Source organism: Mobula hypostoma, chromosome X2, assembly GCF_963921235.1.
Source record: "Mobula hypostoma chromosome X2, sMobHyp1.1, whole genome shotgun sequence".
NCBI classification, from domain to species: Eukaryota; Metazoa; Chordata; class Chondrichthyes; order Myliobatiformes; family Myliobatidae; genus Mobula; species Mobula hypostoma.
Genome location: NC_086129.1, coordinates 10,991,920 through 11,015,088, shown reverse-complemented (window position 1 = coordinate 11,015,088; position 23,169 = coordinate 10,991,920). Strand labels below are relative to the sequence as shown.

At 42.1% G+C, this 23,169-nt stretch overlaps 1 protein-coding gene across 8 annotated transcripts in view; it reads right to left on the bottom strand.

The window, feature by feature from the left end:
• Positions 1 to 23,169, bottom strand: part of LOC134340959 (neural cell adhesion molecule 1-like) — a 688,943-nt gene that overhangs the window by 133,339 nt on the left and 532,435 nt on the right. For all 8 annotated transcript variants that reach the window (XM_063038579.1, XM_063038578.1, XM_063038580.1 and 5 more), the window contains 2 exons: positions 13,217 to 13,401; positions 10,193 to 10,289 (listed from right to left, as the gene is read on the bottom strand). In XM_063038579.1, coding sequence (XP_062894649.1) covers positions 10,193 to 10,289; positions 13,217 to 13,401 — 282 coding nt within the window. The remainder of the gene's footprint in view (positions 1 to 10,192; positions 10,290 to 13,216; positions 13,402 to 23,169) is intronic.

Here is a 23,169-nt window from a genome sequence, read left to right as displayed (position 1 = left end):
TGTGTAGCAAATGAAAAATGTTGGAGGAACTCAGGCAGGATCTCTGGAGGAGAATAAACAGTCGACTTTTCTGGTCAAGCTCCTTCATCGGTCTTGATGAAGGATTTTGGCATGAAACATCGATTGTTTATTCCCCTCCAGGGATGTTCATTTTCCTCCTCTCCCGACTTGCTCGATTCCTCCCGCATTTTGTGTGTGTTGCTCAAGATTTCCAGCATGGTACAAAGAACAGAACAGTACAGCACAGGAACAGGCCCTTCAGCCCACAATGTTGTGCCGAATGAACTAAAAAGTAAATCAGAAAACCCCAAAAACTAATCTCTTTACCTACACAATGTCCACATCCTTCTACAAACAAGAGAAAATCTGCAGATGCTGGAAATCCAAGCAATACACACAAAATGCTGGAGTAACTCAGCAGGCCAGGCAGCATCTATGGAAATGAGTAAGCAGTCGACTTTTAACACACTTCCATAGATGCTGCCTGGCCTGCTGAGTTCCTCCAGCATTTTGTGTGTGTTCCATATTCCTTCATCTTCCTCATATTCATGTGCCTATTTAAACCTCTCTTAAAAGCCTCTAATGTATTTGCAGGAGTGACCAGAACTGTATGCAATACTCCAGATGTGGCCAAACCAGAGTTTTATAAAGTTGCAACATAACCTCCTGACTTTTGAACTCAATAGAGTTCAAAATGGAGCATCTGCAGAACCTCTCGTGTTTAGTCCTGTTTGTGTACTGTACCTTAAAGATGCTAAAGGGTTTTGGGTACACCGAGATAGTCCTGTTTATAGATCTTGGATACACCAGGTTAGCTCTGTTTGTATATCCTGGGTGAACTAGGTTAGTCCTGGTTCTGATCTTGGGTGAACCAGGAGAGCCCTGTCTATGGATTTTGGATACACCAAGAGAGGTCTCCTAGATCTGGTGAACATGGGTTCTGAGGTCACAAAATAGAGAATGGTGCTAAACAGGGAAATGAAGTGGATGATCGCAACTGGCAATAAAACGATTTTCTAAACCGCCCGCTTGGAACAAGCCTTTGGCTTTGTGGTAGAGTTCTTGTCCAAGTTAGAAGGTGCCAAGTCCACTCCTCTACTGACAGGGCAAATGAGTGAGAAAATCTCTGTTGATAACCAGTGTCAAAGATCTGGTGGGTTTCTGTAGCTGCTATTTTCTTGGTTGTAGCAGTCCTTCTCTCTTGTAAAACTATCCGTCCTACGATGAAGTTGGCTACAGATGCAGAGGGAGCATTCCTGTTCCTTCTGTCAGATCTCATCAGCCTGAGAGTCTTCCCACTATTTATCCTCTTCTTCAGGTAGAGGTATTGTAACTTTGATCATAATAGAAGACAATTATGAAGCACTTAACTCTCAAAACTGGCATGTTGACCTTTGCTGATTAATTACTGATCAGACATGCCACCACTGCTGAATTCTTGCTTAATACTGATGAACACGGAGGAATATTTTCATCCACTGGCAAAATGCAAAGAAACAATGGGAGAAACAAGTTATAATTATGCACCCATTAATAGGGAACGTCAGCTGAGATTATACCGTTGTGAAGCAGGTGAGTTTTACCCTACAGGTAACATGTTGTTGCAATGGTAATCCTGCTCAGTATTAGAGGAACACCAGGTTCAGACAATCCGGGAATGAAAGATTTATCATATGAGGAACAATTGATGGCTCTGGGCCTGGACTTGCTGGAATTTAGAAGATTGAGGGGATCCCATTAAAGTCAATGAAATCCTAGATAGAGTGGATGTGGAGAAGATGTTTCCGATAGTGGAGGACTCTAGGACCAAAGGATACAGCCTCAGAATAAAGGGATGTCTATTTAGAATGGAGATGAGTAGGAATTTCTTTAGCCAGAGCACAGTGAATCTGTGGAATTCATTGCCACAGGCAATGGAGGCAAAGTCATTGGGTGCATTTAAGGTGGAGGTTGATAGCTTCTTGATCAGTCAGGGTGTGAAAGGTTGCAGGGAGAGGGCAGGGGAATGGGGTTGAGAGGATCAGCCATGATGAAGTGACAGAGTAGACTCGATGGGCCAAGTGGCCGAATCATGCTCCTATGTCTATGGTCTTTTGCAAGAGGAGCAAATCTATATCCAGATATTGACAACCATCGGAACTGTTAATTTTAATTAGACATCTCTTATTATTTTTATAAAAACATTAAGGGCGAAACAGTAGTGTAGTGGTTAGCATACATTTTACAACACCAGTGATCAGCAATCGGAGTTTAATTCCCAATGCTGTCATTAAAGGGTTTGTACGTTCTTCCCATGAACACAGGGGTTTCCTCCAGGTGCTCTGGATTCCTCCACATTCCAATGATGTTCAGCTTAGGGTTGACGCTGGAAATATGATGACACTTGTGGGCTGCCCAGCGTATCCTCGAACTCTGCTGGCCACTGACACAAATGGCACATTTCACTGTATACTTCAATGTTTCAGTGTACATGTGAAAAATAAATTGCACCTTTAAAGACAAGAGATTCTACAGATGCTGAAAATACAGAGCAACATACATAAAATGCTGGAAGAGCTCAGCAAGTCAGGCAGCATCTATGGAGAGAAATAAACAGTCATTGTTTTGGGCTGAGACCTTTCATCAGGGCTGGAACGCAAGGGGAAGAATCCAGAATAAGAAGAATGGGGAGAGGGGAATAAATACAAGCTAGAAGGTGATTGGGGAGATCAGGTGAGAAGTATGGTAGGTGGATGGGTAGGGTGGGATGAAGTGAGAAGCTGGGAGATGATACGTGGAAGAGGTAAAGGGCTGAAGAAGAAGCATTCCGATGGGAGAGAAGAGTGGACCATGGGAGAAAGAGAAGGAGAAGAGGCATCAGATGGAGGTGATGGGCAGTGAGTGGAAGGGTTAAGAGGGTAGCCAGAATGGGGAATGGAAGAGAGAAGGGGGAATGGGGAGAAGCTATCGGAAGTTAGCAAAATCAATATTCATGCCATCAGTTCGAAGCTACCAAGATGGAATATGAGGTGATGCTGAGAGTGGCCTCATCATAGCAGTAGAGGAGGCCATGGAGAGACATATCTACATGGGAAAGTTGCATACATAAACAAGACTGCATAACCGTCTCCAGCACAGGGCACTAAGTGCCCAAAAAATGGTTTATCCATGGGTAGACATTCCAACATTTCACCTCTGCTGCTGCAATGAGGCCACTCTCCAGGTTGGAGGAGCAAAACCTTATATTCTGTCTGCAAGCCTCAAACCTGATGGCATGAATATTGATTTCTCTGACTTCTGGTAACCTTTTCTCCCATGGTCCACTCTCCTCCACTATCAGATTGCTTTCTCCCCAGCCCCTCAAGCACACTGCCCCAGCAAGCCCCGGCAACCCTGATTTACCTCTAACCTAATCACAGGACAACTCAGAATGACCAATTAAACTAACCGGTATGCCTTTGGACTGTGGTAGGAAAGCGGAGCACCATGGGGATAATCCACAGGGAGATTGTACAGACTCTTTACAGACAGCGCTGGAATTGAACTCCAAACTCCAGAACGTCCCAAGCTGTAATAGCGTCCTGCTAACCGCTACACTACTGTGTCTTTCTCTGATTAAACAATGGCAGCATAAGATGAGGTCAAACCATCACTACCCTACAATGATTCTGTCCTTCCCATCTCAAGCTCAACCCATCTTGCTGCAACCTTTGGATATTGCCCCGCTTATCAGATTAGTTTATTGCCAGAGGAACCAGGGTGCACAAGAAGCTCATAGAATAAACATTAAGTTTCATTAATACAGGAATAATTACAGTGATGAGCACAAAAGTAATGGAATGGTGCCGTAAGACCATGTGACAGAGAAACAAAATAGCCATTCTGCACATCGAGTCTGCTCCACCATTCAATCAAAGCTGATTTATTTTCCCTCTCAACCCCATTCTCCTGTCTTCTTCCTTACTAATGACACCTTCACTAATCAAGAAATTACCAACTTCCTTTGTAAGTATACCCAATGACTTGGACTCCAGAGCTGTCCGTGGCAATGGATTCCAAAGGTGTCTTTCTATTCTGAATAAAGCACTCTGGTCCAAGATTCTCTCACTGATGAAAACATGCTCTCTACATCCACTCTGACAGAGAATCCAGGATGGTTTGTTGCCTCCCGAGTGCCAGGGTCGAGGATGTCTCTGATCGATTGCATGACATTCTGAAGTGGGAGGGTGACCAGCCAGATGTTGTGGTGCACATCGGTACCAATGACATAGCAAGGAAGAGTGAAGAGGTCCTGGACAGTGAGTATAGAGAGCTTGATAGGAAGTTGAAAAGCAGGACCTCGAGGGTGGTGATCTCAGGATTGCTACCTGTGCTAGGTGCCAGTGAGGGTAGGAATAGGATGCTCTGGAGGAGGAACAAGTGGCTGAGGAACTGGTGTAGGGGGCAAGGTTTCAGATTTCAGGATCATTGGGACCTCTTCTGGGGCAGGTGGGACCTGTACAAGAGAGACGGGTCACACTTGAACCACAGGGGGACCAATATCCTTTCAGGGAGGTTTGTTAGTGCTACTGGGGAGGTTTTAAACTAGATTTGCAGGGGGATGGGAACCAGAGTGCCAGAGCTGACAGTGTGGCTGGGGTGAAAATAAATGATGTTGTAAGTTTAAGCAAATCTGCTGATAGAAAGGTTGTGAGTGGTGGTAAAAATCTTCTGAGGTGTATATATTTCAATGCTAGGAGTATTGCGGGGAAGGCGGATGAGTTGAGGGCGTGGATTGACACGTGGAATTATGATGTTGTAGCAATTAGTGAAACTTGGCTACAGGAGGGGCAGGACTGGCAGCTTAATATTCCAGGGTTCCGATGTTTCAGATGTGATCGAGGCAGGGGAATGAAAGGTCGGGGAGTAGCATTGCTTGTTAGGGAAAATATTACAGCAGTGCTCAGGCAGGACAGATTAGAAGGCTTGTCTACTGAGTCCTTATGGGTGGAGCTGAGAAACAGGAAAGGTATGGCCACATTAGTGGGATTGTATTACAGACCACCCAATAGTCAACGAGACTTGGAAGAGCAAATCTGCAGAGAGATAGCAGGCAACTGCAGGAAACAAAGTTGTGGTGGTAGGGGATTTTAATTTTCCATACATTGATTGGGACTCCCATACTGTTAGGGGTCTAGATGGTTTAGAGTTTGTAAAATGTGTTCAGGAAAGTTTTCTAAATCAATATATAGAGGGACCAACTGGAGGGGATGCAATATTGGATCTCCTGTTAGGAAATGAGTTAGGACAAGTGACAGAAGTCTGTGTAGGGGAGCACTTTGGTTCCAGTGATCATAACACCATTAGTTTCAATTTGATCATGGACAAGGATAGATCTGGTCCTAGGGCTGAGGTTCTGAACTGGAAGAAGGCCAAATTTGAAGAAATGAGAAAGGATCTAAGAAGCGTGGATTGGGACAGGTTGTTCTCTGGCAAAGATATGATTGGTAGGTGGGAAGCCTTCAAAGGGGAAATTTTGAGAGTGCAGAGTTTGTATGTTCCTGTCAGGATTAAAGGCAAATTGAATAGGAATAAGGAACCTTGGTTCTCAAGGGATATTGCAACTCTGATAAAGAAGAAGAGGGAGTTGTATGACATGTATAGGAAGTAGGGAGTAAATAAGGTGCTTGAGGAGTATAAGAAGTGCAAGAAAATACTTAAGAAAGAAATCAGGAGGGCTAAAAGAAGACATGAGCTTGCCTTGGCAGTCAAAGTGAAGGATAATCCAAAGAGCTTTTACAAGTATATTAAGAGCAAAAGGATTGTAAGGGATAAAATTGGTCCTCTTGAAGATCAGAGTGGTCGGCTTTGTGCGGAACCAAAGGAAATGGGGGAGATCTTAAATAGGTTTTTTGCGTCTGTATTTACTAAGGAAGCTGGCATGAAATCCATGGAATTGAGGGAATCAAGTAGTGAGACCATGGAAACTGTACAGATTGAAAAGGAGGAGGTGTTTGCTGTCTTGAGGAAAATTAAAGTGGATAAATCCCCGGGACCTGACAGAGTGCTCCCTCGGACCTTGAAGGAGACTAGTGTTTAAATTGCGGGGGCCCTGGCAGAAATATTTAAAATGTCGCTGTCTACGGGTGAAGTGCCGGAGGATTGGAGAGTGGCTCATATTGTTCCGTTGTTTAAAAAAGGATCGAAAAGTAATCCGGGAAATTATAGGCCAGTGAGTTTAACGTCAGTAGTAGGTAAGTTATTGGAGGGAGTACTAAGAGACAGAATCTACAAGCATTTGGATAGACAGGGGCTTATTAGGGAGAGTCAACATGGCTTTGTGCGTGGTAGGTCATGTTTGACCAATCTGTTGGAGTTTTTCGAGGAGGTTACCAGGAAAGTGGATGAAGGGAAGGCAGTGGATATTGTCTACATGGACTTCAGTAAGGCCTTTGACAAGGTCCCGCATGGGAGGTTAGTTAGGAAAATTCAGTCGCTAGGTATACATGGAGAGGTGGTAAATTGGATTAGACATTGGCTCGATGGAAGAAGCCAGAGAGTGGTGGTAGAGAATTGCTTCTCTGAGTGGAGGCCTGTGACTAGTGGTGTGCCACAGGGATCAGTGCTGGGTCCATTGTTATTTGTCATCTATATTAATGATCTGGATGATAATGTGGTAAATTGGATCAGCAAGTTTGCTGATGATACAAAGATTGGAGGTGTAGTAGACAGTGAGGAAGGTTTTCAGAGCCTGCAGAGGGACTTGGACCAGCTGGAAAAATGGGCTGAAAAATGGCAGATGGAGTTTAATACTGACAAGTGTGAGGTATTGCACGTTGGAAGGACAAACCAACGTAGAACATACAGGGTTAATGGTAAGGCACTGAGGAGTGCAGTGGAACAGAGGGATCTGGGAATACAGATACAAAATTCCCTAAAAGTGTCGTCACAGGTAGATAGGGTCGTAAAGAGAGCTTCTGGTACATTGGCCTTTATTTTAATCAAGTATTGAGTATAAGAGCTGGAATGTTATGATGAGGTTGTATAAGGCATTGGTGAGGCTGAATCTGGAGTATTGTGTTCAGTTTTGGTCACCAAATTACAGGAAGGATATAAATAAGGTTGAAAGAGTGCAGAGAAGGTTTACAAGGATGTTGCCGGGACTTGAGAAACTCAGTTACAGAGAAAGGTTGAATAGGTTAGGACTTTATTCCCTGGAGCGTAGAAGAATGAGGGGAGATTTGATAGAGGTATATAAAATTATGATGGGTATAGATAGAGTGAATGCAAGCAGGCTTTTTCTACTGAGGCAAGGGAAGAAAAAAACCAGAGGACATGGGTTAAGGGTGAGGGGGGAAAAGTTTAAAGGGAACATTAGGTGGGGCTTCTTCACACAGAGAGTGGTGGGAGTATGGAATGAGCTGCCAGACGAGGTGGTAAATGCAGGTTCTTTTTTAACATTTAAGAATAAATTGGACAGATACCTGGATGGGAGGTGTATGGAGGGATATGGTCCGTGTGCAGGTCAGTGGGACTAGGCAGAAAATGGTTTGGCACAGCCAAGAAGGGCCAAAAGGCCTGTTTCTGTGCTGTCGTTTCTATGGTTTCTATCTAGGCCTTTCACTATTCAGTAAGCTTCTAATTTCTGAATTTGCACCCTGTTTAGAAAATAGCCTATGGCTTTACTCCTTCTACCAAAGAGCATGACCATACGCTTAACTCCACTGTATTCCATTCTTTGCAGTCTTCTAATCTGTCTGAGTTCTTCTGCAGACTCCCTGCTTCTGCGACACTACCTTCTCCTACAGCTATCTTTGTATTATCCGCAAACTTGGCTACAAAGCCATCAATTCTACCACAACCTATCTCCCCAGCATCACCTGTCCCCAGTCTTGTTCAAACTCTGATCCGTGTACTTATTCTCACTAGTCCCATGATCAAACATTTGCTTGGTCTTTCTCCTAGTCTATATAAACCTGAGTTCACCTAAATCTCTGCTGAATATCCTGGCCCTTTCCTGTTCACCTAACACCCAGCTTCATATCAGGCTCCATCGTTGGGTGCCACAGTAGTGTGAGGCTTTTACAGTTCAGGCTGTTCCCGAGTTAAGAATTCAATTCCAGCATTGTTCTGTAATGAGTCCCTGTACGTCCTCCCCTGTGGAATGCATGGGTTTTCCCCGGATTCCTCCCACAGTCCAAAAACATACTGGGTAGGTTAATTGGTCATTGTAAATTGTCCCATGATTAGGTTAGGGTTAGTCAGGTTTGTCGGGGGTCGTCGGGGAGGCGTGGCTCGAAGAGCTGGAAGGGCCTACTCTGTGCTGTGTCGCTAAATTAAAATAAAATATACACAATACGCTATTAACAACTAACATTGAAATTGCCAAGCCACAGAAGGCTATGGACCTAATGCGGGTAAATGAGATTAGTATAAATAGGTGCAAGGGCCAGGATGGATGCCGTGGGCCTAAGGGCCTATTTCAGTTTGAATCTGTGGCTCTATTAAATAGAGAGCCTGAAAAGCTCATGTTTGGAAATAAATGTTTTTTAACAGTTAATAATTTAAAAATCAACATTGCCCTCTGCAGATTTAAAGACCTTCAACCAGTTTGTTATATCCCAAACTCTCCCAATGGATTACAACAAGATTACCAGACTGAGATTTACAGAGAATGCTCCAAGGCTACTTTATTTGAAATCTGCAGGTTCAGAATGGGCGTAAAACGAGCACACCAACAGGACCATGAATAAATCGAACTCTCGCAATGAGATCAGTTTCGGTGGGTTCAATCTTTTCGGCAAATTCAAGTTAATGCCCAGTCAAAAATGTGCAATAATACTGGATGACAGATGATCTTTAGTTCTGGCTGCAGTCAGCTAATGGCAGACTCTTAATACGATGTGGTCAGCTGGGAATGAAGGGTGTAGGATGTGAATGCACACAAAATGCTGGAGGAACTCCGGTCAGCCAGCTCTAGCCTGATGTCACAGTTTACCAATTATCTATCTGAAAAGGGTTCAGGAAAAAATTGCAAACTTTTTAGGAGAATTGTCTGTGGTTATCTGAGATAACCCCTGGGAAATTAAGTTGGAAAGAAGGCACAAATTGGCAATGGTTTACCACTTTGTTGCACATTTCCTCGCATTTGTTCTTGAAATAGAGTCACCTTTTCTGCTGAGCCATCCAGTGCTAGCTGAAAGGTGTTCTAAGCTGAACACTTGGTATTAACGACCTATTTCTCTGCCTCAGTGATTGAACACGGCTTATTCCACCTCCAGAAATAGACCACCTACCATCATCTAGCATCAGTGTGATGGTTACCTACAGATATCTTCCCCAATTTAATGCCACGGTGGCTGGATATTGAAATCCTATTTTAGAGAGTATAATAACAAGGAGAAACAAGAGACACACAATACACAAAACACTGGTGGAGCTGAGCAGATTTCTGTGGAGGGAAATGGACAGTTAACATTTTGGGTCGAGACCTTTCAGCTGGACTGGAGACTCCTCAGTCTCAAGAAGTCCAGATGAAGGGTCTTTCACTGATTGTCCATTTCCTTCCATAGATGCTGCCTGACCTACTGAATTCCTCCACCTTTCTGTACGTTTATTTATTTTTATATTATATTATTTTATTTTATTTGGAGATACAGTGCAGAACAGGCCCTTGCAGCCCAAGATGCACTGCACAGCAACACACCTATTTAGCTCTAGCCTAATCACAAGGCAATTTACAATGACCAATTAAGAAAGTACAAACTTCTTACAAATGGTGTCAGAATTGAACTCCAAACTCTAATAGAATCATGCTAACCGCTATGCTTCCATGGTGCCTCAAAGTAGAGTTGAACTGTTCACATGTCAATCACAGAAACCTCAGAAATTACATGACAGTGAGCTACGTCACTCAGTCACAGTAGTTTTTGTTTTGCAATGAATGGTATTGAAACCATCCTGTTGCGAAGAAAACCCCATACGTCCATACTTTACAAATCAATTATCCCATGCAAGGCTCCAAGAAACAGCAAACAAAAATATGGCTGATATTTCCATGAATAAAATGTAAAAAGGAACCAGTTCTTTGATTCCTGTTGTTGTTTGGGGAAAAAAAAGACTACCACTTTCACCTGGTTTGGCCTATTTAGACTTGAGACCCAAGGTAATGTGGCTGGAAAGGCCCAGCAACTGACCAGGCTGAGGGTAAATTGAAAAGACAATAACCACTTACCAGCTTGCACCAGAATGAATTCCTTGGACTCGACACCGACACGGTTACCAGCTGTGCAGTTGTAGGGACCAAAGTCATTTTCCGAATCAGGAGTGACCTAGAGAAATGCAGAACATGAGCAGTGTACTGACAAATAGCAGTGACCTGTTCAATTATCTGTTTCCCTTCCCTGGGAAAAAGGTCATAGCTATCCACCTTGGCTATCCCTCATGATCTTATACACATGGTGGTGACTTTGTAATGTGTGGTTATTTTAGTTACTGTCGCCTTCCTGTCAGCTTGAACCAGTTTGGCCTTCCTCATCTGACTTCTCCCATTAACAAGGCATTTTTGCCCAGAACTGCCGCTCACTGGATGTTTTTTTGTTTTTCACACCATTTTTGTTTGTCTGATGTTTGAACAGCAGCTGAACCTCTTGACCATGTCTGCATGTTTTTATGCATTGAGTTGCAGCCACATGATTGATTGATTAAATATTCCCATTAATCAGCAGGTGTACCTAATAAAGTCACATTGAGTGTACACCTCTAAAAGACATTTCCACACAAGGCCAGTTTTCTTTGAGTCTCTCAGTATTCTAAAATCAATCATCATAGTCTTGAACAGACTGAGACTCCACAGCCCTGAGGAGAGAACTCTAAAGTTTCACACCCTTTCTAAAATCTCTCAGCTCTAATTGAAATGATAACCCCTTAATACAGAGACCAGGTTCCTCAGTTCTAACCTTGTCAGCCTCATGAAAACCAAGCCTGATGAAAGGAAAGCATTATCAGAGATCTGCGCCATCCAGGCCATGTCCTCTTCTCGCTTATGCCAGGAGCAGCAGAACCCACACCACCAGGTTCAGGAACTGTTATTTCCCCTCAACCATCAAGCTCTTGAACAGAGAGGATAACTTTACTCAAATTCACTTGCCCCATCACTGAACTGTTCCCACAACCCACGGGCTCACTTTCAAGTATTTTTCATCTCATTCTTGAAATTTATTAACCTAGAAACATAGAAAACCTACAGAACAATACAGGCCCTTCAGCCCATAAAGCTGTGCCGAACATGTCCTTACCTTAGAAATTACTTAGGGTTACCTATAGCCCTCTATTTTTCTAAGCTCCATGTATCCATCCAGGAGTCTCTTAGAAGACCCTATCGTTTCCGCCTCCACCAATGTCGCCGGCAGCCCATTCCACGCACTCACCACTTTCTGTGTAAAAAACTTATCCCTGACATCTCCTTCGTACCTACTTCCAAGCACCTTAAAACTATGCCCTCTCGTGTTCGCCATTTCAGCCCTGGAAAAAAACCTCTGACTATCCACATGATCAATGCCTCCCATCATCTTATGCACCTCCATCAGGTCACCTCTCATCCACAATGTTTATTTATTTTTCTTATTAGTTTTATTCTTTGTATTTACTGTGAATGTCCACAAGAAAATGAATTGTGACATATATGTACTTTGATAATAAATTTACCTTGGACTGTGAAATCAGAGCAGCACAGTAATGTAGCGGCTTGTGTAACACTTTACAGCGCCAATGACCTGGGTTCAATTCCCGCTATCAGTAAAGACTTCATACTATCTTGCTGTGACCAGGTAGGTTTCCTCTGGGTGCTCCAGATTCCTCCCACATTCGAAAATGGACCTGGTTAGGGTTAGTGAGTTGTGCGCATGCTTTGTTGGTGCTGGAAGCGTGGCGACACTTTTGGAATGCCCCCCAGCCCAGCTCATCTTTGGACTGTGGTGATTGTTGCAAAGGATACAATTCATTGTATGTTTCAATGTACATGTGACAAATAAAGCTAATCTTTATCTTCATAAACATGTTAAAAAGCAAATATCAATGAGAGTAACCATGGAGCTAACAGATACCCATTGGTTTCCTGGTGTTCTTTGGTTCCTTATGTTGTTTTGGAAAAAAGCTTACTAGTTTCACCTGGTTTGGCCAATTCAGACTTCAGAACCAAGGTGATGTGGTTGACTTCAGATTAGCCTCTGAAACAGCCCAGCAACTGACCAGCTGAGGGTAATCGGATGGACAATAATCACTGGCATCGCTGGTGAATGAATCAATTCTAAAAAATCTTTACTTAGAAATGTAGCACGGTAACAGGGCCATTTTGGCCCAGTGAGCCTGTCTGTCCAATTGCACCCATGTGACCAATTAATCTTAAACACAAGAAATTCTGCAGATGCTGGAAATCCAGAGCAACATGCAGAAAATGCTGGAGGAACTCAGCAGGTTAGGCAGTATCTTTGGAAATGCATTAACCGTCAGTATCTTGGGTTGAGACCCTTCTTCAAAACTGGAGAGGAATGGGGAAGATGCCAGAATAAAAAGGTGAGGAGAGAGGAAGGAGGATAGCTGGAAGGGCATAGGTGAAACCGGGTGGGTGGGAAAGGTAAAAGGCTGGAGAGGAAGGAATCCAATAGGAGAGGAGAGTGAACCATAGGAGAAGGGGAAGGAGGAGAGGACCCAGGGGCAGATGATAGGCAGGTAAGAAGCTAGAGTGGGGAATTGAAGTGGGGGGGGGGGGATTTTTTTTTTAACCGGAAGGAGAAATCAATGTTCATCCCATCAGGTTGGAGGCTACCCAAATGGAATATAAGGTGTTGCTCCTCTAACCTGAGGGTGGCCACATTGTGACACAAGAGGAGGCCGTGGATCGAGACATCGGAATGGGAATGGGAATCAAAATTAAAATGTTGGGCCACCGGGAAGAATGAAAATCATAATATGAGCAATTAACCTACTGACCTGTTCACCTTTGGAATATAAGAGGAAATCAGAGCACCTGTTAAAAACTCACATGGCTATGGGGAGAGCATACAGACTCCTTACAAACAGCATGAGGAAATGAACCTGGGTCGCTGGAGCTGTAAACTGCTACCGTGCCACCCAAAGAATGCATCTTCTGGGACGATGTATCCTTCAGCGGGAGGTCACCTTTCTCAATGAGGACAAGGCAACCTTGAGAATGAGTTTATATGAATTTTGTAATCAAGTCTTCATTTCAATCCCTTACCTGAAGATAGCTGGTGGACTGTGTGCTGAAGATCTTTATGGTGCTGTAGTTGGAGCTTGGTAACTGCTGTCCATCTCGAAACCAGGTTACCTGAGCATGAGGGTGGGCAAGGACCTTGCAGGTGATATTCACAGGGTTCCCCTCCCATGTATAGACAGTAACAGTGCCCTGCAGCTTAGGTGCATCTGAGAGGGAGAAAGTAAAAAGACTGTAAAGGTCTTTGTCAGAAATAAACCTGTTTTAATCAATGTTGCTAATGTAGAAGGAGAGAGGGAGGGCCTGATGATAGCACAATGTGTATCATGGATTACATCCTTAGATCACTCACCACCAGGTTTAGGAATAGTTATTTTCCTTCAACCATCAGGCCCCTCAACCAGCGTGGATAAATTTACTCACCATTAACACTAAACTGATTCCACAAACCTATGGACTCATGTTCAAGGAGTCTACAACCCATGTTCTCAATATTATTTATTTACTTATTGTTATTCGTTTTGTATTTTGCACTGTTTGTCTCCTTTTGCACATAGGTCGCTTGTCTGTCTTTGTTTATGTGTAGTTTTCATTGATTCAATGTAATGTCAGAGAATATACACAGTATACAGTCTGAAAACCTTACTCTTCACAGACATCCTCAAAACAGAAAAAAAAAAGAATGACAGAAATCATTTGAACCCCAAAGCATTTTCTGTCACTCATTCTTTTTTTTTGGGGAGGGGGTTTCCATTGTATTTTATTATATCTACTGTGAATGCCCACAAGAAAATCAATCTCAGGTTGTTTCCTACAGTGAGGGAGTCTAAGCCCAGAGGATACACCCTCAGAATAGAGGGACAGCCATTTAAAAAGGAGATGAGGAGGGATTTCTTTAGCCAGAGTGTGGTGAATCTGTGCAATTTGTTGCCACAGGCAGCTGTGGAGGCCAAGTCACTGGATATAGTGAAGACGGAGGCTGACAGATTCACAATAGGACAGGGCATGAAGGAATATGGGGAGAAAGCAGGAGATTGGGTCTGAGAGGGAAATGGATCAGCCATGATGAAATGGCGGAGCATAGTCAATGGGTCAAATGGTCTAACTCTGCCCTATATCTTATGGTGACATATATGTACTTCGATAATAAATTTGAACTTTGCACTTTGAACATTGTCTATTATTAAAATGTTCTAAAACCCACAAAGCAGGGTAGAGCAGGAGATATCAGTTTAAGCTGTTTAAGAACAAAACCAGACTAGACATAAGGCAGTTCATTTCTCTTGCATTTCACTTTGCCAGATGGTGTATGATTCCTAAAAGCCATATGAGTTTTATTATGTCATTATCTGGCAAGTATTATCTTAAGGTATTCAACAACAGGACAAACAGGCACCCCATAAAATTCTTGAGCTGTGGACAACACGAGATATAAAAATTTTGAAAGTGCTTAAGGACAGCTTCTATCATGCTGTTAAAGGGCTGTTGTACAGTTCCTAGTACGATGAAATGGACTCTTGACCTCACAATGTACCTTGTTTATGGCCTTATTGTCTGCCTGCAGTGCACTTTCTCTGGCACCTGCAACATTTTATTCTGCATTGTAAAAGCCCTGGTTTTAGGGTGAAAAATGAAAGGTGTAAAGGGAACATGAGGGGTAACGCCTTCACTCAGAGGGTGGTGAGAGTGTAGAATGAGCTGCCAGAGGAAGTGCTGGATGCAGGTTCAATTGAAACAATTAAGAACAATTTCAATGTGCATGGATGGGAGGGGAATGGAGGGCTATGGTCCAGGTGCACGTCAAAGGGACAAGGTAGAATAATAGATCAGCATGGGTTAGATGGTCTGAAGGGCTTGTTTCTGTGCTATAGTGTTCTATGACTCTATTCTGTTATTAATTTTTTGTACTACCTTAACATATTGATGTGATGAAATTATCTATATGAGTGGCATGCAAAAACAATTTTTTTTCACTGCAGCACACATAATATGCTGGAGGAACTCAGCAGGTCAGGCAGCATCCATGGAGGGGAAGAAACAGTCAATGCTTCACTGTACCTCTATATACATGTGACAATAATGAACTGATTTACCCAACACTACCAGCATCTGAAGAGACCATGGACTTAAATATTGACACAATGCCATTTCCTCTTGGATGCTGTGTGGCCCACTGAATGATTCCAACTTTTATGTTTTATAGATAATGGACTGAATTTGTTGATATTGTATCTGAACACTATCATTTACACAGTCATATACTGATAATTTATTCAACTTATAGCTAACTACACCAATAAACAAACATGTTAATGGCATATTTGGATATTAGGATCACAATCAGGTTTAATATCACTAGCATCTGTCGTGAGATTTGTTGTGTGGCAGCAGAACAATGCAATACATAATACCAAAAATTACACACACACACATATATATATAAACTAGTTAAATGAAATAAGTAGTGAGGTAGTGTTCATGGGTTCATTGTTCATTCAGAAATTGATGGCAGAGGGGAAGAAGCAGTTCCTGAATCATTGGGTGTGTACCTTCAGGCTCCTGTACCTCCTCCTGAAACAACCATTAATCCCCAATCCATGAGGTCATCTCTGTAAAACTTAACATTCCTGCTGCATACTGATGTCAAAAAGTAAACAAGTAAAACTATTGATGGGAAACATGGAAAGATTAATAGAATTCCTTAGTTGCAGTTTATAATGTGGATCGACCAGTCTGTCAGAGTCATGCCATGTAATTTCTATTCATTAATCTCAGTCCACTATGCCACACCAGACGAGAAGGCAGAACATAGAACAGTACCGCACAATGGAGGCCCTTCAGTCCATGATGTTATGCTGACCTTTGAACCTACTCTCAATTCAATCTAATCTTCTTTTCTCCGTAGCTCTCTATTTTTCTATCAACCATGTGCCTAACTTAACAGTTTAAGAATATTTAAACTGTTTTGAAGACACCATTATAAGGAGGATGCAATTGCACTGGAGAAGGTATGACAAAGATTTGGGAAGGAAATTATTGCCAGGAATTAAGAATTGATTTGCAAGGAAGGACATAGAAACATAGAAAATAGGTGCAGGAGTAGGCCATTCAGCCTTTCGAGCCTGCACCGCCATTCAGTATGATCATGGCTGATCATCCAACTCAGAACCCTGTACCAGCCTTCCCTTCATACCCCCTGACCCCTGTAGCCACAAGGGCCATATCTAACTCCCTCTTAAATATAGCCAATGAACTGGCCTCAACTGTTTCCTGTGGCAGAGAATTCCACAGATTCACCACTCACTGTGTGAAGAAGTTTTTCCTCATCTCGGTCCTAAAAGGCTTCCCCTTTATCCTCAAACTGTGACCCCTCGTTCTGGACTTCCCCAACATCGGGAACAATCTTCCTGCATCTAGCCTGTCCAATCCCTTTAGGATTTTATACATTTCAATAAGATCCCCCCTCAATCTTCTAAATTCCAACGAGTATAAGCCTAGTTCATCCAGTCTTTCTTCATATGAAAGTCCTGCCATCCCAGGAATCAATCTGGTGAACCTCCTTTGTACTCCCTCTACGGCAAGGATGTCTTTCCTCAGATTAAGGGACCAAAACTGCACACATTTAGACATGTCACTCTTAGCAGACCGAGTCAAAATAAAAAGGATTAGAAGAAAGATGGACACCCATGCAATAACCATGCTCATAGTTACTGACTCAAAGTACGGAAGAAGCCAAAATCTTCACTGGATTTTAAAACTGCATGTGTACTGGGTTATGGGAACTGAACGCAAGAGAATAGAATTACATTGGATAGCTCTTTCGTTGTTTAGGTGGAATGGAATCTTTTGGTTCCAACAAATTGGATGTAAATCTCTCTACATCTATTTCCCATGAAAAAAAATAGCGAAAGACTAACAAAGGTCCATTTTAAAACTTTTTCTCATTGGTTATTATAAAAGCTTTTCTTGTTTGTTCCCTTGTACCATCAATTTTCAGGCCATTCCAATCAGACACTTTTAATAATATTATTTTGTTTGTGACTGTATGTGCGATCGTAACTATATGTGTTGTGTGTGACTGTATTTAGTGTGCTTTACACCTTGGCCCCTCCGGAATGCTATTTCGTTTAGCTGTATACATGTGTATACTTGAATGACAATTAAACTGGAACTTGTTAAGCTGGGTTTTAATTATTTCTCCCTTTTGATTGTTAATGCAAATAAAATTCATAGATTCATGGATATTTAAGTCCACTAATAATTAAAAGATGTGAATAAAATGCTTTAATGAGGTAAATCCCATCCAAGTACTCACGGGCTTGTATTGTGATGTGCTTCTGAATGAAATTTAATTAAAACTTACTGAGATTAGTCCATAAATAATTTACGCTATCAGTGATACACTGCATTGATCAGATTGGAGTTCAAACCATATTTTAAGAACAAGGTCATCTTGAAGTATGATAATTAAGTTTGAAAACATTTCATAGAAACATAGAAAATAGGTGTCAGACTGCCCCAATCTGTGAGAGGGAAATATTAATGTGAGAACAGGTTATATAAATTGGAATACAGTCAGATAAAATGGAGCTATACATGTGGTGGAGATAATTTTCATTTGTCATGTTGTGCATCCAGCTCTGAAACTTGATGAAAGACTGTGGTTCCCCTTAATCATTCCAACTGGATTGGTTTTATACTGGTACATTCCAACAACTACTTTCTGAATGTCATGATAGTCTTCCTTCAACGGAATTACTTTCCAAAACACTTGATTTTTGCCAAGGTTCTGTAAGCCCTTCACGATCCTACTTTGCCAAAGTTTATTGTTGGCACATTCAATAATCAGATGATCCAAGAGTGTTCATTTTATTAATTGCATCCAAATTTCGAAATGCAACTTCAAAATTCAAGATTCAAGATTGTTCAATGTGTTTCCAGTACACACATGTAAAAAAGAATGAAATAATTGTTAATCTGGATCAAAAGCAGCACAAAAACACAATAAGATAAAGAATGCAATAATTAAAAAGAAACATAATTAATTTGAATTCGTAAGATAGCTTATGTACACAGATTGATTGTATGTCCATAAAGTAATGCTAGGTACAGGAGTGTCTGTACATAAGGTAACTCTGACAGGAAATGATAAAGTAGCGGCGGTTGGGGATGTCGAGGGGTAGGTTAGTGGGTGAAGGTGTTGATCAGCCTTACTGCTTGAGGGAAGTAATAATAGTTTTTGAGTCTGGTGGTTCTGGCGTGGATGCTACATAGCTTCCTCCCTGGTGGGAGAGGGACAAACAGTTCATGGGCAGTGTGGATGGGATTATTCATGATGATACTGGCCCTTTTACAGCATCTTTCAGGATATATGTCTTTGATGGTGGGTAGGTTGGTGCCGGTGATGTGTTGGGCAATTTTGCTACCAATTGTAGAGCCCTTTGGCCTGCCACAGTGCAGTTCCAATACCACGCAGTGATGCAGCTTGTTAGGATGCTATCCATTGCACCTCTGTAGAATGATGTGAGCATTCATTGTCCAGCTCCCTTTAGCCTCCTCAGAAAGTAGAGGTATTGGTGAGCTTTCCTGATCAAGTATAATGTGTTCTGGAACTATGAGAATAACATGATATTCTTTCTTCAAAAGAATTACAATCTTAAAAAAACACTTAGGTTGGGCTAGGTTTGTATTGAAGAATGCAAGTTAAGCTGGTGTAGTGTCAGGAAAGACCTGACACATCCTGAGCCACTGGGAATCCGAAGATACTGTCCAAAGTTTGTGCACAACCACTAATGTAGGTGGCACTGCCAGCTGGAGGAGCTTGAACTCTGAGTTTTGGAGTTCAGCATCTACTTGGGAAATTCAGAAGTTCAACTCAGAAAAGTGTGAAGAGATTCCCTTTGGAAGGTCAAATTTGAAGGTAGGGTACAAGGTTAATGGCAGGATGCTTAGCAGTATGGAGGGACAGAGTTATCATGGGATCCACATCCAAAGATCTCTCAAAGTTGCTACGCAGGTTGATAAGGTTGTTAAGAAGGGATGTGGTGTGTTGGCTTTCATAAATTGGGGGATTAAAGTTAAGGGGCACAAGGTGATATTTGTTGCAGCTCTATAAAACCCTGGCTAGACCACACTCAGAATATTGTGTTCAGTTTGGTCACCTCATTACATGAAGAATGTGGAAGAATGTGGTGAAATGTTGCCTGGATTGGAAAACATACCTTGACAGGATAGGTTGAGCGAGCTAGAGCTTTTCTCCTTGGAGCGAAGGAGGATGAGAGGTGACTTTATAGAGGTGTACAAGATGATAAGGAGCAGAGATCAAGTTGTTGACTGGAGACTTTTTCTCTGGGCAGAAACGGCTAATACAAGAGGGCATAATTTTAAGGTGATTGGAGAAAAATATAGTGGGGATATCAGAGGTAAGTAAGTTATTTTTTTATACAGAGGGTGGTAGGAGTGCTGGTGGTAGAGGTAAATAAATTAGGGATAATTAAGAGTCTCTCAGATAGGCACATGGATGAAAGAAGAATAGGAGGCTATATGGGAGGGAGGGATTAGACTGATTTTAGAATAGGTTAAAAAGTCAGCACATCATCATGGGCTGAAGGGCCTGTACTGTGCTATGGTCTCGGTTAACTAATGTTAATGTGGTTCATCCATATAACAGTTTCTCTCCATCTTCAGACCTGATGAGACAGCATCCAATTGTCACAACTTTTAGATAAGCAGACCTCAGGACTAAGCTCATGAGTTCATGACAGTCCTCAGTTCTCTCAATTTTCACATTCGCTCCAACATATTTACAAGCAGAAGACCTTAAGACATAGGAGCAGAATTAGGCCATTCAGCCCATCAAATCCACTCCACCATTCCATCATGGTGATCCCTCCACCTATCTTAGTATCATCTGCAAACATTGTCACAAAGCCATCAATTCCATTATCTCAATCACAGACAAACAATATGCAAAGTAGTGGTCCCAATACTGACCCCTGAGGAAAACCATTAGTCACTGGCAACCAACCACAAAAAGGCCCCTTTATTCCTACTCGTTGCCTCCTGCCTGTCAGCTATTCCTCTATCCATGCCAGTATCTTTCCTGTAATGCCATGGGATTTTATCTTGTTCAGCAGCCTCATGTGTGACATCTTATCAAACACCTTTTGAAAATCTAAGTAAATGACATCCACTACCTCTCCTTTGTCCACCCTGCTTGTTACTTTCTTGAAGAACTCTAACAGATTTGTCAGGCAAGATTTCTCTTCACAGAAACTATGCTAACTTTTACTTATTTTATCATTAGTCTCCAAGTACCCTGAGACCTCATCCTTGATAATAGACTCCAACATTTCTCCAGCCAGAGATTAGGCTAAATGGCCTATGATTTCCTTTCTTATCTGATCTCCCTTCTTGAAGAGTTGAGTGACATTTGCAATTTTCCAGTCCTCCAGAACCATGCCAGAATCAAGTGATTCTTCAGAGATCATAACCAATGACCTGCTATTTCTTCAGCAACCTCTCTCAGGACTCTGGGATGTCATCCATCTGGTCCAAGTGACTTATCCACCTGAAGACCTTTGAGTTTGCCTAGCACTTTTTCCTTTGTAATAGCAATGGCACTCATTCCTGCTCCCTGACACTCACGGACCTCTGGCACACTGCTTTAGTGCCTTCCACAGTGAAGCATCATGCAAAGTACCCATTAAGTTCATCTGTCATTTCTTTGTCCCTGCTTACTACCTCACCAGCATCATTTTCCAGTGGTCCAATATCAACTCTCACCTCCCTTTTACACTTTATATAACTGAAAAAACTTCTAGTATCCTCCTTTATATTATTGGCTCGTTTGCCCTCATATTTCATCTTTTCCCTTCTTATGACTTCTGTAGTTGCCTTGTGTTGGATTTTAAGAACTTCCCAATCACCTAGCTTTCCACTCACTTTTGCGACATTATATGCCCTTTCCTTGGCTTTTTTGGAGTTCTTAACTTCTCTCGTGAGCCATGGTTACCTACCCCTGCAATTTAAGAACAACTTCTTCTGTGGGACATACCCATCCTCCGTCTTGTGAACTATTCCCAGAAACTCAGCCACCTGTGCTTTGCCATCATCCCCACCAGTATCCCTCTCCAATCCACCTGGGCAAACTCCTCTCTCATGTCTCTCCAATTCCCTTTATTCCATTGTGATACTGATTCATCTGACTTGTGCTTCTCCCTCTCAAACTGCAGTGTGAATTCACTCATATTACTATCACCGCTTCCTAAGGATTCCTTTATGTTAAGTTCCCTAATAATATCTGGGTTACTACACAACACCCAATCTAAGATGGCTTTTCCCTGAGTAGGCCCAGCACTAGCTGCTCTAAAAAGCCATCTCATAGGTATTCAATAAATTCTCTCTCTTGCATTCTGACACCAAACTGAATTTCCCAATACCCTTACATATTGAAATCCCCCATTACAATTGTGTTACTATCCTTATTACACCTCTTTTTAGCTCCCTTTGTAATCTCAAACTCCACATCTTGGCTACTATTTGGAGGCCTTGATTTCCATCATGGTTTTTTCACCCTTGCAGTTTTTTAACTCCACCCACAACGATTTGACATTCTCTGACCCTATGTCACCTTTCTAAAGATATAATTCCATCTCTTACCAACAGAGTCACACCACCGCCTATGCCTTTCTGCCTGTCCTTGCAATACAAAATCTATCCTTTGATGTTAAGCTCCCAATTATGACCTTCTTTCAGCCACAACTCAGTGATGCCCACAACGTCATACCAACCAATCTCTAATTGCCTGACCAGTTTGTCCACACACTATGTGTGCATTTAAATACAGCAGCTTAAGTCCTGCATTCTTTGCCCTTTTGAATTTTGCCCCTGTGGTACAATTTAACTCTATGCACTATCTGCATTTGTACTCAGTCACTGGCTGGTCCTTCCTTATAATTATAAGACCATAAGAGCATAAGACATAGGAGCAGAATTAGGCCATTTGGCCTATTGAGTCTGCTCTGCCAATCAATCATGGCTGATCCATTTTCCCCTCCTCAGCCCCACTCGCCAGCCTTCTCCCCGTAACCTTTGTTGCCGTGTCCAACCCAGACCTATCAAGCTCTGCCTTAAATACGCCCAACAACCTGTCCTCCACAGCTGCCTGTGGTAACAAATTCCATAAATTCACCAACCTCGGGCTAAAGAAATTTCTCCACATTTCTGTTTTAAATGGATGCACCTCTATCTTGAGGCTGTGCCCTCTTGACCTAGAATCCCCCACGATGGGAAAAATCCTTTCTACATCTACTCTATCTAGACCTTTCAACATTCGAAAGGTTTCAATGAGATCCCTGCTCATCCTTCTAAATTCCAGCGAGTACAGACCCAGAGCTATCAAACGTTCCTCATATGATAACCCCTTCATCACAGTGAAGACTGATGCAAACTACTCATTTAGTTCATCTGCCATCTCCTCGGCCCCCGTTATTATTTCTCCGGTCTCATTTTCTAGCGGTTCATGTCCATTCTCATCTTTCTTTTATTTATACATACTTGACAAAGCTTTTGCTATCCACTTTGATAACGTTTGCTAGCTTGCTTTCATATTTCATCTTTTCCTTCCAAATGATTCTTTTAGTTGTTCTTGTAGGTTTTTAAAAGCTTCTCAATCCTCTACCTTCCTGCTAATTTTTGCTTTTACATTAGCTTTGACTTCCCTTGTCAGACTTAGTTGTACTATTTTGCCACTTGAGGATTTCTTTGTTTTTGGAATACCTGCACCTTCCTAATTTTTCCCAGAAACTCATACCATTGCTGCTCTGCTGTCATCCCTGCCAGTATCTCCTTCCAGTTTACTTTGACCAATTCCTCTCTCATACCACTATAATTTCCTTTAGTCCACTGAAATACTGACATGTCAGACTTTATTTTCTACCTATCAAAATTACACCCATCATCTACTTGTAAACCTG